Raw genomic sequence first — 17,836 nt, 5'->3', positions numbered from 1 at the left:
ATTAACTAAATATTTACATGATTTTTAATTATATCGGGACATGTTTCGTCTACCTTGTAGACATCATCAGCCATAAAAACTTTTGAGAAAAAGCTACAAGGACAAGGACAAAGTAACACATTAAAATAATTCGGGTAACCGAATATGTCATTTAAAATGGTGAAGAATTCAGAACTGTTTTGAGCACAGCACTTAAGAACATCGTTGACATTAAAATTAAAATTGTCCACATGGGATGATACAGTAAAAACTTGCGTTAAAATTCTTCTTTTTTGTGTGATGTGTTAATATATAATATTCTGTTATGTCGTGAAGGCTTGATAATGAATTGCACAATGTTCATTCCAATAGGATAATAACGATGTATAAGAAATACAGCGAGCATATGTTAAAGCCGTCTTATTGGTGTAGTATTGGCATTTCCTGTTGAGAAGTTAGGTGGAAAATTTGAACGTGATGACGTAATGTGGAATGTGCAGTAGAGGGCCCTAGAATAAGAAAGATAGCTGTTGTTAGTGTTAAAATAGGCAAGTTTTTGTGTCTTGAGATGTAAAGTAATGAAAATGAGAAGTGCGGCACATCTGATTACTTACGTTCTCGCCTGTCTGACAGCGACTAGTTCAGTGTGGAAGCCTGTGGTTGACTGAGAGCGAACTATGGAGGTCGTGTGTGAAGTTTATAATGAAGTTTATTTTATGTAATAGCTTGATAGAGTAATAAGATTAGCATGGATTTTTAGTAAAATACCTTCTGACTCGAAAAAAGCAGTAATTGCAACTATCTATAAGCAAGGGAACAGGAAGGACTGCAACAACTATCGAGGTATCTCACTGATCAGTATATCAGGCGATGTGTTCCCTGCCATCTTGGAGGGGAAAGTGCGATCAGTAGCTGAGAGGGAGTTGGACGAAAACCAGTGTGGTTTCAGACCACAGAGGGGCTGTCAGAGTCAGATTTCTAGCATGAGCCAGAAAATGAAAAATGCTATGAGAGGAATAGACAGGTATGTTTCGTGGATCTATAGAATGCATATGACAAGAGTACCATGGGAAAAGAGGTTCACTTTTCTTGGGAACTATGGGATTAATGGTAGATTATTAAAAATCAATCAAAGACATTTATGTTGGCAATTGGACTGCAGTGAGAATTGATGGCAGAATGAGTTCTTGGTTCAAGGTACTTACAGGGGTTAGACAAGGCTGTAATCTCTCACCTTTGTTGTTCATAGTTTACATGGATCATCTACTGAAAGGTATGAACTGGCAAGGAGTAAACAGTCTGGCCTATGCTGACAACTTGGTCTTAATGGCAGATTGTGCCGAAAGCTTGCAGTCTAATATCTTGGAACTTGAAAATATGTGCAATGGGTGTGGTATGAAAATTAGCCTTTCCAAGGCTAAATTGATGTCAGTAAGTAAGGAATTGAAGAGAACTGAATGCCTGATTGAGGATACAAAAGCTGGAACTGCTAGGTAATTTCAAGTATTCAGGATGAGTATTTTCCCAGGGGGGTGGTAGAGTGAGATTGAGCCAAGGTGCAGTAAAGCTAATGCAGTGAGCTTGCAGTAGCAACCAGCAGTATTCTGAAAGAAGGAAGTCAGTTCCCGGACAAAACTATACATTGGTCTGTTTTTAGACCAACTTTGCTTTACGGGAGTGAAAGCTGGGTGGACTCAGGATATCTTTTTAATAAGTCAGAATTAACAGGCAGGAAAGTAGGAAGAATGATTGCTGGTATAAACAGGTGTGAACGATGGCATGAAGGTTCTCAGAATGCGGAGATAAAGACCACATTAGGAATTAACTCAATAGATGAAGCTGTACGCATGAACCGGCTTCAGTGGTGGGGACATGTGAAGCAAATGGAGGAGAATATTTTACCTATGAGAATAATGGACCTTGTTATTGAGGGTAAGAGAAGTAGAGAGAGAGAGCAAGACAACGATGGTTAGAGTCAGTTTCTAACAATTTAAAGATAAGAAGTATGGAACTAAACAAGGTCCCGAGTACGTACTCGGGATCTCCATTACCCCCACATGGTGCCAGCTTGAATACGTACTCTGGCTTGTGCGGCTTTGCCTCAATTGCTTTGATTGTAGCAGAAAATGAATGCAAACACAATCTGTTGCACACCATTGGAATCACAAAGATATTCTTTTTCAGTAGCGTTGCTCTAATTATTTATCCTCCTTGCGTGGCTGAGCTGCAGATAAAAGAATGATGCTAGACGCAATTTTTTACACTAAAGCTGCCACATCATGCAGTGTTTCATGGTTTTTTTTGCTAAATTATTATATTCAATGAGAATTGTATCATAACGATTTAATGAGAGAAAGTGAGAATTCAAGTGAAGGTAGTGATGATGTAAATATCAATCTGATAAAGACGACAGCGGTATTCTTGATATTGTTTTACCGGCAACAAGAGGCGGTAAAAAACTAAAAAACAACGTTAGGTTTTGGTCCACCCAATCAACACACGTCAACCTAACATTGTTTCTTAATTTAAACTGTATCAATACGGATCTATACGATGAAATTCGTAAATTGTAGTAATAAGTGGTGGTGACGGGACTTCACACTACGGTAAATATCCCAATTTTACAGATTCTATATATATCTCAAATAAACTAAATTTTTTGTCATTTTACAGAAATTTCTTTGAATTCATATATTTTTTTAAGAAAATATTTTTTTTCCCAGCTATGTCTGTATTTTATGCGCATAAGTTTTTAGAACAGTGTGGAGAAAGCAAGGTAGTCTCACTAAGACAATGAATGAGTTAATCATCAAATGGATGGTTGGAGAGTTTTCATGCCAGACAAGAAGTAACGTTTTGACAAACCACCAGTGAAATAAATTATAATGTGGACGTTGTCGATGAATGGAAAGTTATAATCAAAAGATTAATTGTGGACTACCAGCCATAAAACATCACAAACAATGATTAAATAGGTTTGTTTTAACGTGCTTTCCTAAATAAGATGCTAAATCTGAAGGGCGAAGGAAGCATTGGCGAAAAACAGTCAAAGGAGAGACTGACCATTTTGATGAGCAAATCTGCAGACATAAAACTTGAAATACAATTAGTGACTGGAAAAAGCTTGTAAGCCAAAATACTTCAAAAAATTTCTGATATCTGACCTACCAGTTCGGTGGCATTATAAAAGAAAAGCTTGGATGAATTCAGAAATAATGGGGGGATGGGTAAGTCACTGAATCAGAAGGTAAAGATGCAATACTGGCTTATCCTGTTGTTTTTAGACAATACAACATGTCATCATGCCCTAAAGTTGTCAAACATAAAATTCCTTCTACCAGCAAATACAACTAGTGCTGCTTAACCACTGTATGAAGGAGTGATTAAAAGTTTCAAATACACAACCGAAAATAAGTTCTGCAGTTGGTTGCCCCTAACATGCAACAGCGTCAGTCTGTGGATAAATTATTGAAGAAAATATCAGTTCTTGATCCCATAAGGTGGATGTGCAACGCCTTTAATGATATTAGTCCAATGTATTAAAAAAATGCTTCTGGGAAAATGGCATTAAAAATATGATGAAGAAGCTTGTTTTTTTAAAGGGGCCTAACATCTAAGTCACTGTCCCTTAATGGTACGAAATGAGGCGAAATGTACTGACAATTTATAAGTCCAAAATTCATCCAATGACCAGAAATTAAAACTTGATGATGAAGAATTTATGGATGAATATGAATTTAAATTAATCAGCAGATCCAACTCACAATGTTGAAAGTTAAAAATAATTCCAAAATCAATCCAGGCGACAATAAACCATGATTATGAACTTAATCACTGGATCCGACCCGCAATGCCCACCTTCCCAGAAACTACATTAAAACCATACAATAACCAAGGGGTTGCTTCCAAAGCACAATCCAGAATCGATAATGCTTCTTGTCTAATGGAGTCCAAAATCCAGGTCAAAGGCCCCTCATAATGGTACTTAACGCTAGAAAAGTACAACCATGGTATTTCTCATGTAGCAGTACTAATCACAAGTAACGTAGACTCACAGTGTTCCACACATTATGGTACAACTCACAAGTAATGTATGACACACAGGTAATGCAGAGCTATGGTGTTTCTCACAAAATGGCACCACCCATAAAGCAACACAAACCCATGGTTTTCCTCACATAGTGGGTACTAATCACAGGTAACGCAGACCCACGGTGTCACTCATATAGTGGTGCTAATCACAGGGAACGCCCAGACCTGTGGGGTTTCTCATGTAATGGTACTAATCACATGCAATGTAAGCCCGTGGTGTTCCGCATACTCATACTAATCACGGATTCTGTAAACCCATAGTGATTTACCCACTGTTGCTACTAATCACTCACCTAATGTGTACCTAAGATAGTGGTACTATTCGCAAGTAAAGGCAACCCACGGTGTTCCTCGCATGATGGTACTATCACAAGTAGTCTCATGGCTCTAATTCAATTATCCCTTGGTTGCCCCTTACAACAGGCAGGAGATACCGTGGGTGTATTTTTCGTCTGCATCCCCCACCCACAGGGGATTAAAGAGACAAGAAAGGAAGGGATCCAACTCTTTGAAAATTGAAGTACCGGACAAAGAAAAGCAAGAGCCACGAAGGGCTTGAAAATGAAAGACTCCCTCCGCTTCAAACGCTCTAATACCGCCGGGGTTGGAAAACAACAAGAGTTGACCAAGGGAGGTGTGACAGGATGGATGAAAGTGAGGAGCCTGGCACAAGCAAGTGGAAGCAATGCCAGTACTCAGGTAAGGGCCCCATGGTCGCCAGTCCACACTCCTGAGGTGCCAACCTTTGAAGTGGGTTTCCAGTAATCCCATTTTTAACTCAGGCACCGCCTCCTCCCCCCTCAAAACGTTTATAAGTCAAATACAAAGCACCCCGTATGCCCTTTCCTACAGCAATCTATTATAAAGTATATCATATTACACAATAAAATTTGCTCATTACCTGTTATTAGTTTCCGATAAAAAATCTCTGTAGCTTGTTTCGTACCCAGCAGCCACTTTTCAGTGTAGGTTTTCTTGAAACATACTTCCCCCTGAGATGACATTTTTGTCTTCAGAACCATAAGCGATTCCAGTCTAGACGTACTTAATGTAGGCCTGTATTATGTCTGATTTTTCCTAACAACACTGAAAACTCTTTCTGTGGGAGAGTTACTGTGAGGTACACTTAGTACTGCAAATACAACATTACTTACGGTTTTATACTTAATTTGTCCATTTTCATTTTTAAGCTCTGCAATGTTGCCCCAGTTCACATCAAGGTCCATGTACAACATATTCAGGGAAAGTATCACACTGGTAAACTGAAATTCCTCTTCAAGTTTGTCATGTTCACTTTCCTTGACCAAACTTAGGAATATTTGAACAAAATATTCAAAAGATGAATAGAAAACCTTCATTCTGAGAGAGATGTCTTCAACTTTGGCATGGTGAAGAAATTCATCATCAAGGGGAAATTTCCTAATAATGTAACTGCCAGCTGCCATATAAAACTCTCTTACAGAATTATAAAACATCTCTTCATCACAGTCATTATCTTTCAAGTATGCCCTGGCTTTTGCTCCAATTACCAAGTCCACACTGGCTTACTGGTATTTCCTCCTCTTAAATTCAACACTTCAAAAGGGAGGTAGATTCTGACTGATTAGAACATGGCTGAACAAATCTGACCAATAGGAAAGTTACAAGTCCAGTAAGATTCCTCCTAAGAATATGTATGGCTGGAGCATCTTGTTGCAGAAATAAATTCACTGAGTTAAAGACAGGAAGAAAGTAGCAGAACTGTTTTGTGTGTGGGTCTTGTATGAAAGATTTTACAGTTTCAAACTGCTTGGTGCTCTCGTTTTTATGGTGGGGCTCACTACAAAACATGAGTGTCAAAGCTTCCCACTGCTCGAGAACTCTATTAATAGACTGAAGATGCGAGAGCCAACGGGTAATGACATATTTCAAAATTTTGTGACCCTCTGTGCCACAAACAGACTGATATACTTTCAACGTGTTTTGCCTTTTAGAACTCTTATCAAGACAGAAATATAACTGAACCAAAAAGTTCTCTACAATGACTGGTAAATGGGCTGCTGTTTCTTATGCGCAGATGTGTATGAGATGACATGAACAACCCAGGACATAAACAGAGGAATGCATGTTCTTCACAAATTTGGCAACACATTTATTTGCCCCTATCATTGTGTATGCATTGTCAGATGAAAGAGAAATGCTGTTTCCCATGGAATAGCTAAAGAAGACAATTCACTATTAATAACAGAGAAAATTCCCTCACCTGTATTGTCGGTACTCTCTAGCAATGACAACAGAAGAGTTGATATTTGGCCTCTCTGAGCATTAAGGAGACAACTACAGGATAAACTTTAACTGCATTTGAATCCATACTACCATCCTAGCAAAAGAAAAAGGCATTATTTGCAAAAGTTCCCTCATTTCCTTTTTGCCCCAGATGCAGTGTATTGAACTAAGGCAGAGGTTTTAATTCTTGCACAACCATATTTCTGAGATATTTTACACTTGGGGAAAATTTATTTAAATATATTTCCAGCATGGTCTGAAACTGATAATGGAATATAATGCTACAAAAGAAATTATGTGAACAGCAATTCGGCATTTGTCACCGCAATTTCATTACTTTTTATGAAGAACTATAAAACAGACAGGTTTCGTAATTTTGATTCACTGTATGTGTGCTGTTTCTTGGATTCTATGTGTCTTCTGCAATCATCTTGTCCACCGGGAGCCACAGAGAAATCACACGAACACACACTGCAAAACTCGTGGTTTTCACTAACACGTCAAGCAAGTAGGCATGGCCATTCCTTTGTGTAACCGTCTCTATATTTCTGTAACACTGCTGTCTTTTTAGAAGAAGATGCAGTTTGACAACTGCTCTGCTTCATTTTACAAAAGCAATCACTTCTATTTGAATCAAAGACTAAGATAATTAGACTTGAAACGCGCTTAATACACCACTCACGTCTACGCATACAACAGAGAGAGAACTGAATGCGCGCACTGGATAACAGCAGAGCAAGGAGGAAAGCCTACTTCACAGCCAACTTGATGAGTCATTAGAGCTAAGAGAGCAGCGTATATCTACGTAGCTGGCCGCGATTTTACAACGCTCGCGGGAAACAAACTGAAGTGACGACCAAATAACTGCCAAATATGTTTAGTTGCCAACTTACAAACATTGAAATGAGGAGGGTTGACCAGTAATGATCTAAGGTAATGAACGTTTTTTACTTCTGCCTTTTCATAGAAATTAATTTTTATCGTGATAATGTTGCTTTACCGTAATAATTTCCCCTTCGATCGTAATGCCGTAATGGCGAAGTGAAATCCGTAATAGTTGGCACCTTTGACGCTCCCAAGTTGAGAGCCCCTAGGTCCCCTTTTAGTTGTCTCTTACAACAGGCATGGGATACCGTGCACATATTCTTCATCTGCGTCCCCCACCCACAGGGGGTACAGCATTAAAAACAACACAGAAGAAGAAAATTTGGGATCAGAAGAAGAAAAGCTCATCGCCAGCTTACGTGCTTTGATTACCGAAGGAACCGAACCACAAGATTATATCAATATTGATTTGTGGAGAAAGTAAAAGTAGAATAATCTTAAAATGTCATACAGCTGTGTAAAAGCCTACAGTAAATAAATTTAAAATGTTAGTTTTTATCCTCTATTTACCTACATATAGTACATAAAAGAATTACACAGTACTGCAGTTGAATTTCCTTGGGTGATCATTTGAACTCGTCCAACACGGAAAATCTTTACAATATTTATTCAAAACAATCTCTGAAGGTGTCCACCTTTTAAATACAATTTATTTTTTCATTACAAATAGAATCTTTACATTAACATCAATTCAGGTGTTGGGACATGTTTCGCCCCCATTTTAAACTAACATAAATAACATATATTAAATAGTTTAAAAATTTTCAAAATATTATAATCAGAATTCTGGATGTAATTGAAGATTTTGAGTCAAGAAACAGGCTGATGATGCCCTAAATGATGACCCTGACAGGAAAAACTTGAGAACTTATCAATATGATGAAGAGGAAAAATCTATCCATATTGGGAATGAGTGAAACAAAATGGAGAAAGGCAGCTAGCAAGATTCTCAGAGATGGCTACAAGTTAGTATGGAGTGGACGCGAGGAAGAGGCCAGAAATGGTGTAACTTTTCTGATACCAAAAGTCATGGATGCCATTACCGAAGTATCCTATAAGAATGATAGGATCATTAAACTATCTATGCAGCTGGAGTCCACAAATTACACGGTAGCGCAGGTATATGCACCACAGGTTGGATGTAGTGCTCAAGAGAAGGAACAATTCTGTCAAGATCTAGAAGATATAACTGGTGAAGAAAATATCATCATTGGGGACTTAAATGCACAAGTTGGGACAGACAGACTTGGTTATGAGGAAATCATTGGACCACATGGGTTTGGGAACAGAAATGCAGAAATGTCAAAAAACATATCAGATGTAAGGCTTTTCAGGCATTTGCTCTATTAACAAGCGTTTCGTCTTAGGTCTAACACTAGACTCATCAGAGTGGGATGTGTCAGACCCTACCCACTGACATCTGGTATGTTTTTGACATGTTTGACATGCTCTATTGGTGAAAAATATCTAATTCCCTCCATGGGAATTTAGAATTTTTCATTTGGAATTGCTAGGCGGGCAATAATTCCATTGTTGAGATTTATCTCCCGTATGCAGTTATCGGACTGTGCCTCTTATAAGGGCTTCTGATAAGTTCACCTGCATACACCCCAGCGTCAGTGGGTAGGGTCTGGCATCTCGCTCTGATGAGGCTAGTATCAGACCTAAGACGAAACTCTGGTTAATAGAGCAAACGCCTGAAAAGCCTTACATCTGATATGTTTTTGACATGCTCTATTGGTGAAAAATATCTAATTCCCTCCATGGGAATTTAGAATTTTCCATTCAGAATTGCTAGGCGGGCAATAATTCTATTGTTGAGATTTATCTCCCGTATGCAGTTATCAGACTGTGCCTCTTATAAGGGCTTCTGATAAGTTCACCTGCATACACCCCAGCGTCAGTGGGTAGGGTCTGACACATCCCGCTCTGATGAGTCTAGTGTCAGACCTAAGAAGAAACGCTGATTAATAGAGCAAACGCCTGAAAAGCCTTACATCTGATACATTTTTGACATTTTCGATATGCTCTATTGGTGAAAAATATCTAATTCCCTCCATGGGAATTTAGAATTTTCCATTGAGAAATGCAGAAGGTGAACAACTGCTTGATTTGTGCAGAAGAAATGGATTGATCAAAAAAAATACTTTCTTCCAAAAACAAGACAGCCACAAGATAACAAGATATAGCTGGGATGGAAAACATAAGTCTCTCATCGACTATATCATCACTAAAAAAGGAGGAGGGAAATATGTAACTGATGTCAAAGTTATCCCCAGTGAGAGTATGGAAAGTGATCATAGATTATTGATTGCAGACCCATGTGGCTAACACAACCCCGAAGGAAAGAAAAAAGAAAACGTAAAGTGAAGACTTGGAAATTACAAGAAGCCAAGCTCAAGGAAGAATATAAAATAAGGATACAGAGACACTTACCAAAAGGGGAAATGAATACGGTACAAGAAGAATGGAAAATTTTTAAGGATACTTTGGTGGGTGAAGCTAAAGAAAGACCTGTGTGGAGTAACAGGATCGACCATGAAAGTAAAAGAGACACCTTGGTGGAATGACAGAGTCAGATTGGCTATAAAAGAGAGAAATTGGGCAAAAAAGATGCTAGACAAAAAAAAAAAAAAGCAAAGAGATGCACAAGATCCAGGTGGCCAGGAAATAACTAAACTACAGAAACTCTACAGGGCAAAAAAACTTACAGCTAATGATAAGAGAAGAGAAAGAGAAAAAATGGAATGAGTTTGTGGAAAAGTTGGAAGAGGGCAGCAGAGGAAACAAGGAACGTCTTTACAGAGTAATTAAAAACAAGCGAAATAACCTAGAAGACATCAAGGTAAAAGAGCAGGACAGTGGATCAGTAGTACGAGAGGAAGATGGAATCGGGAGAGATTTCAAGACCTTCTTTGACAAGCTCCTGAATGGAGAGGCATCAAATGTAATTGAAAACAGAGAAGAATCTGGAAAAAGTGAAGAGCCCAGTAAAGATATGGAGCCACCAATCACATGGGTAGAGATAGAGAAGAGCCTTAAAAGTATGAAGAAAGGGAAAGCTGCAGGAATAGATGAGTTAAGTGTGGACATGTTAAGAGCAGGAGGAACCCCAGCAATCCAATGGCTATATAGACTCCTGAATGTAGTATGGCAGAAAAATACCATCCCAGAAGACTGGAAGAAAGGTATAATTGTACCTATATTCAAGAAAGGCAGCAGACGGAATTGTACCAACTACCATGATATGACTCTACTCTCTCATGGACTAAAAATTCTGGAAAAAAATTATAGAGAATAGACTACGAGAAATTGCAGAACCACTTTTAGAAGAGAAACAATATGGCTTTAGGCTTGGAACAGATCTTATCAATCAATCACTGCTTATCAATCACTGCTGATCTGCATTTAGGGCAGTCACCCAGGTGGCAGATTACCTATCTGTTGTTTTCCTAGCCTTGGGAAAAAGAGAAGCCATTATATCTACTCTTCCTTGACATCGAAAAGGCCTATGACAGCATACGAATGGAGCTTATTTGGGAGTGCCTGAGAAAGCTCGAAGTTTGAGACAGTCTAATTTCAAAAGTTAAGGTGCTTTACGAGAAAACCAGAAGCTGTGTACAAGTCGGTTCTGGACTGTCAGATTGGTTTGAGACCAAAAGAGTACAAAAAGGTAGTGCTTTGTCGCCCCTATTATTTATCATTGTAATGGATACCATTTTTTTTTTTTTTTGCTAGGGGCTTTACGTCGCACCGACACAGACAGGTCTTATGGCGACGATGGGATAGGAAAGGCCTAGGAGTTGGAAGGAAGCGGCCGTGGCCTTAATTAAGGTACAGCCCCACCATTTGCCTGGTGTGAAAATGGGAAACCACGGAAAACCATCTTCAGGGCTGCCGATAGTGGGATTCGAACCTACTATCTCCCGGATGCAAGCGGATACCATATTAATGGCGCTAAAAGAAAAGGGGCAACAAGACTTCAAAGCATTTGCATTTGCAGATGATGTAGTAATTTGGAGTAACTTAGAGAAAGATGTAGAAGAGAGACTGCAGGGGTGGAATCAGGAGTTTGAGAGATATGGATTAAACATCAACAAGGCTAAAACGGTGGTGTTGAAGGTACAGAAGGGTGACAATCAGCCAGAAATCATGCTAAATGGCACTAAGCTGGACAGTGTCACAGAATTTAAGTACTTGGGTAGTATAATGTCCAAGGATAACTTAGCTAAATATGAAGTAAACAGTCGAATCAGCAAAGCAATACATTTTTACCTCCAAGTAAGACAGCTACTATGGGATAAACAAGTACGACTCAAAACCAAGATGACATTGTATAAATCATACTACACCCCTATCCTCACATACAGCCTGGAAACCGCTACATTAACAAGAAAGGACAACTCGAAACTCCAAGCAGCAGAAATGAAGTTCCTACACACAATGATCCAGAAGATCAGGAGGGACAAAATCACGAATGAAAAAGTGAGAAGACGTAGGACTAGAAAACTCCTTACTCCAGAAGATCCAAAAGGCAAGACTGAAGTGGTTTGGTCATGTGAAAAGAATGAGTGCCAACAGGTCTGCAAGAAAGGAGTATGAAAGAGAAATCAGGGGAAAGAGACCAGTGGGCAGACCTAGCGCAAAATGGACAGACTTAGTGAAGAAGGATGTAGAGGAGAGAGGTCAGGATTGGGAGCGGATTGTGAATGAAGAATGGTTCATGGACAAAACAAAATTGAAGGGGATCGTATGCCACACCTGAGAAACTGGAATTGGTCAACAATGATGATGATGATGACTAATCCACCTATCCAATACTTTATTTCGACTTAAAGTGGTTACATAAACACAGTAAAACTTACTTGGGACATGTTTTGCCCTTAATTTAGGGCATCTTCAGCCTAAAATAATCTTCAAAAGTACATATAATAATACAAATAGAAGCTAAAAGATTAGCTAGTTACTAAAATTTGGTACATACAATGTGAATATTGATACATTAATAAATGGAACACTGTCAATGTTCATACTAAAACTATCTTGTCGGAGACTAAAACTTCCTCCATTAAAAATACGTAGTTCTAATTAAAAATGTTCAAATAAAAATGTTTGTGGATTCACCAATGTGATAATGGGTATATTGCCAACAAAATGAGGGTGTAAACTAAGCACAAAAACGTATGTCATGTACACAATATGTTCAAGGCCGCTATTAAAGTTGTAAGCATGAAGGTATTAAAACATTCAAAGGTAGATATACGTAAGCATGAAGATATTAAAACATTCAAAGGTAGATATATGTAAAGGTGAAACTGAAACACCAGTTTCTTCTACGATAATTCAACTGATGTTGATATATACGTAGAGGCGAAACTGAAACATCAGTTTCTTCTACGATAATTCAACTGATGTTACAGTTTCGCCTTTACATATATCTACCTTTGAATGTTTTAATATCTTCATGCTTACGACTTTAATAGCGGCCTTGAACATATTGTGTACATGACATACGTTTCTGTGCTTAGTTTACGCCCTCATTTTGTTGGCAATATACCCATTATCACATTGTTGAATCCACAAACATTTTTATTTGAACATTTTAAATTAGAACTACATATTTTTAATGGAGGATATTTTTTTTTTTTTTTTTTTTTTTTTTTTTTGCGAGTTGCTTTACGTCGCACCAACACAGATAATACGTCTTATGGCGACGATGGGAGAGGAAAGGTCTAGGAATGGGAAGGAAGCGGCCGTGGCCTTAATTAAGGTACAGCCCCAGCATTTGCCTGGTGTGAAAATGGGAAACCACAGAAAACCATCTTCAGAGCTGCCGACGGTGGGGTTCGAACCCACTATCTCCCGATTACTGCATACTGGCCGCACTTAAGCGACTGCAGCTATCGAGCTCGGTGGAGGAAGTTTTGGTCTCTGACAAGATAGTTTTAGTATGATCATTGATAGTGTTCCATTTATTAATGTATCAATATTCACATTGTATGTACCAAATTTTAGTAACTAGCTAATCTTTTAGCTTCTATAGGTATTATTATATGCACTTTTGAAGATTATTTTAGGCTGAAGATGCCCTAAATTAAGGGCAAAACATGTCCCAAATAAGTGTTATTGTGTTTATGTAACCACTTTAAGTAAAATAAAGTATTGAATAGGTGGATTAGTGAACACCTGTATTATTTTTGAACTGTAAATTTTCAATACAGACCAATAATGAGGTATGTATAATCTTAACAAACCGAAAAAGATCTATTGTCCCGTAAGGTTCTGGCTTATACAGTTTTCACTGTAGTATCAAAATACTGATACCAAAAATACCGCAGGTGTATTTTTCATCTGCATCCCCACCCACAGGGGGTCAGAGAGACAAAAAAGGAAAGGATCCAACACTTCGAAAATTGAAGTACTGGACAAAGAAGGGCAAGGGCCACGAAGGGCATGTTTATCGAGTATGAAGGAAATTTTGTATCAACCCATTTCTAATAAGTACAAAAAAACAATTTCCCGCAACTTGCCTTCTTCGTGATATGGACCTATTTCGGACATAAGATGATGTACGAACACGGTCAGAAGAAACAGTTTTATCTTCTAATCCAGTATCATCCTGGGACAAACGACAATGTTCTTTCCTCAAGCGTTGTTCCTCTAACAATGCTTCTTGCTTCCGCTGGATTTCACCTTGAATTGCCAGTCTCTGTAACAAACAAAAAAAATACGTTTGGTGAATGGTGAATATCTAATGTGCCTCCTTTTTTTAGTATGATAAACTCATCTTGAGTCAATAAATTTATGGTGATTCTTTTAGATATTTTTGAATAATCCTTGTACTTTATTTGCTACAGAGGTAGCAACATAACACATGTTTTTCTTATTCTAGTGAATATCAGATATAAGTAAGGAGACTGGGTAATCTACTGTGCTTTACCCAGGTGAAGCGGACATTACCAGGTGAAGCTGACATTACCCTATAACTTCAGATAACGAACAGAATTTATTCAATTTCAATTTAATACCGAGCTCTACCCGGGTAATGTGCTAAGTACCAATATGTGCTAGTGGAATGTCACTTTTATTTCCTTGTTATTATTCTGCACATGCACTTTATTTTCAAGCATCTGTGGAGCTTGTGGAGCTTATATGCCAAAATGGCTGCTGGAGTAAAACCACATGCTGCTTTTAAAAATAATATACCAAGGGTCTCAGTGATATTTAGTATCATCGAAGGACTGTTATAACTTTTATATAAATAGGTTCTGGAATCAGTTAAATCTGGAAGGCACTCAAAGAGACTGGATGCATTTTCTGCTGACTGTGCTGAGAAACTCATTGCTCCAGTTTCCTCAAGTAAGATTAATGTACCTTACAAGCTTTTCAGTCTGTCAAACATGAATATAACACTTAGAACATTATAAAATACAGTACATACATACATACATACATACATACATACATACATACATACATACATCATCATTATAGACTGTTATGCCTTTCAGCGTTCAGTCTAAAAGCCTCTGTGAATTTACTAAATGCCGCCACAATCCTCGATTTGCAACTAGTGTTGTGCCCTCATTTAGTTCTATACCTCTTTATCTTTAAATTGTTAGAAACCGAGTCTAAACATCGTCGTCTTGGTCTACCTCTACTTCTTTTACCCTCCATACCAGAGTCCATTATTCTCCTAGGTAACCTATCCTCCTCCATTAGCCTCACATGACCCCAACACCAAAGCTGGTTTATGCATACAGCTTCATCCAACAACTTATTTCCTAAATAACCTTTATCGCCTCATTCCAATTACCCTCCTGCCATAGTTCCCACCTGTGTGTACCAGCAATCATTCTCGCTACCTTCATGTCTGTTACTTCTAACTTATGAATAAGAGATCCTGAGTCCACCCAGCTTTCGCTCCCATAAAGCAAAGTTGGTCTGAAAACAGACCAATGTAAAGATAGTTTCGTCTGGGAGCTCACTTCCTTCTTACAGAATACTGTTGATCGCAACTGCGAGCTCACTGCATTAGCTTTACGACACCTTGATTCAATCTCACTTACTATATTACCATCCTGGGAGAACACACAACCTAAATACTTGAAATTATCTACCTGTTCTAGCTTTGTACCACCAATCTCACATTCAATTCTGTTGAATTTCTTACTGACATCAATTTAGTCTTCGAGAGGCTAATTTTCATACCATACTCATTGCACCCGTTTCCAAGTTCCAAGATATTAGACTGCAGGCCTTCGGCACAATCTGCCATTAAGACCAAGTCGTCAGCATAGGCCAGACTGCTTACTACATTTCCACCTAACTGAATCCCTCCCTGCCATTTTATACCTTTCAGCATATGATCCATGTAAACTACAAACAGCAAAGGTGAAAGATTACAGCCTTGTCTAACTCCTGTAAGTACCCTGAACCAAGAACTCATTCTACCATCAATTCTCACTGAAGCCCAATTGTCAACATAAATGCCTTTCATTGATTTTAATAATCTACCTTTAATTCCATAGTCCTCCAGTATCGTGAACATCTTTTCCCTCGGTACCCTGTCATATGCTTTCTCTAGATCTATGAAACATAAACACAACTGCCTATTCCTCTCGTAGCATTTTTCAATTACCTGGCGCATACTGAAAATCTGATCCTGACAGCCTCTCTGTGGTCTGAAACCAGACTGGTTTTCATCCAACTTCCTCTCAACGACTGATCGCACCCTCCCTTCCAAGATGCCAGTGAATACTTTGCCTGGTATACTAATCAATGAGATACCTCGATAGTTGTTGCAATCCTTCCTGTTCCCTTGCTTATAGGCACCGTGCAGATAGCTCAAAATGCTACTACTAGCGCTACACAGTGGCCCGTTCTGAAACAAGAGGTGAGGCGCAGTGCGAGAGTCTCAGTACAACGTGTGTAACATTCGAACAAGTTGCCGGTTTAAAGCGATTTAGTTCGGGGATCAAAGTGAATCATCATGCAGTAAAGGAAGAAACCTTGTTGTCAGTGGCCACGTGAACGGCGTTGAAGAGTTAATTTCGAATGGTTTCAGATACATCACTGGAAAAGTCACCCGACAAACATCTGCCAATTTACCGCCTTATATCGTGAAACTTGAGGTAGGCAAGGTGTAGTTAGGTAAAAATTTATATAGTTTATTTAGTAAGAATTAATTGATGCATGTTTGCTAAGTTGTATGCATTTTTATTTTGTGTTCAGGTTGACCAGAATCGTAATGCCTCTACCAGCGAATGTTCCTGTCCTGCCGGTGCCAGAAGAAGTTGCAAACGCGTAGCTGCAGTAGTGTATTATAAAAATAATGAAAGTGTTGTCTCCAAAACAGACCGTCCGCAACAGTGGGGAAAACCGAGCCCGAAAACACTGTCAATAGAAAAATATAGAAAAGGCAAACGCGTAGAAGAACTGTTCATAATACCAATATAATGGTCCGTTATTCCCTACGGGAATCAACATCCACATCAGAAGAACTGTTCGGAAAAAAGACTTTGAGGACATCTCTTCCCTCCTTCGAATTAACTGAGGATATTTTAAAACACATCTCTTTCAGTCTCGTACAAAGCATCGAGCGGAAGCAAGTACTGAAATCGAACAATCGTGCAGGGCCGTAGTCACCTCATTGATAGACATGGTAGTGAATGATGTGGAGAGAGAAGAATGTGAGGAAATTGTGACACAGCTATTACATTTACAAGTCTCTAACGACGTGCGCTTGCCAGACAAATACACCTTCCACACTGAGAGTGACGAAATGTTTTTTACCAGCAAAGTGCAGGTTGATACAGATCACATAATTAAAATCTCCTTGGACACTATCTCAATCAGGAAGCCCTCGATGGTTTCAAGAAAAACAGATAAGAATATCTGCTAACACGAAAGCAAATCGGATCAAAACTAGGCAACATAACTTTGATACTTTTGCTCTTGCATTTCTAAACGAATCTCTAATTGGAGGAGCTGCTTTGAACAATCTTACGGAAGTGAAATGGAAAGTGAAACAACAGAATGCTATGGAAGTTCATTTGTTGTTCGTGTTATTTGATGAGGTTGCAAATTCGTTAACATGCAACACATAGACGATGTCATCCACGTGTGGAAAAAGTTCTGTTGGCAATTTCTGTAATATATTGTATATTTTGATTCTTTGAATACACCTCTCTACGTGAATTCTAACACTCGCAATATTGTAAGTACTCTCAACTTCCTCAGCTGTTAATCTCCCGTCATGTAAGAACGGTGGTGTCACGATTATGATACCGCGGCCAGATAAGTTAGTTCTGATGCCTAAATCCTTTATCAGCCATGACCTCATCGCCAGGTTGAAGGAAAGTAAAACACTGATGGCTGTTATGAATGAGTCGCTAGCTCTTCCACCGTAACATTTAGATTTAAAGCGACCATACCATTAGGCGTGATCGCAATTTAAAAATTTGTAGTGTAGCAACCCTTGTATTGAGAATAGAAATACAATCTCTTGATCTACTTGGGGAGGCTGTTCAACCCTAAATTCCGTGCAGTCAATAATGACTCACAATTACCGTAATTTCTTTTAAATACTGGAGACATTGTTTCTTGAACATTT

The 17,836-nt window shown here is 38.6% G+C and overlaps 1 protein-coding gene across 1 annotated transcript in view; it reads right to left on the bottom strand.

The window, feature by feature from the left end:
* Positions 1–17,836, bottom strand: part of Gcn2 (eukaryotic translation initiation factor 2 alpha kinase Gcn2) — a 731,408-nt gene that overhangs the window by 620,193 nt on the left and 93,379 nt on the right. The window contains exon 5 of the mRNA XM_067140578.2: positions 13,752–13,930. Within this exon, the coding sequence (XP_066996679.1) occupies positions 13,752–13,930 (179 nt within the window). The remainder of the gene's footprint in view (positions 1–13,751; positions 13,931–17,836) is intronic.

Source organism: Anabrus simplex, chromosome 2 (assembly GCF_040414725.1).
Source record: "Anabrus simplex isolate iqAnaSimp1 chromosome 2, ASM4041472v1, whole genome shotgun sequence".
Classification (NCBI taxonomy): Eukaryota; Metazoa; Arthropoda; class Insecta; order Orthoptera; family Tettigoniidae; genus Anabrus; species Anabrus simplex.
This window is presented reverse-complemented; position numbering and strand designations above follow the sequence as displayed.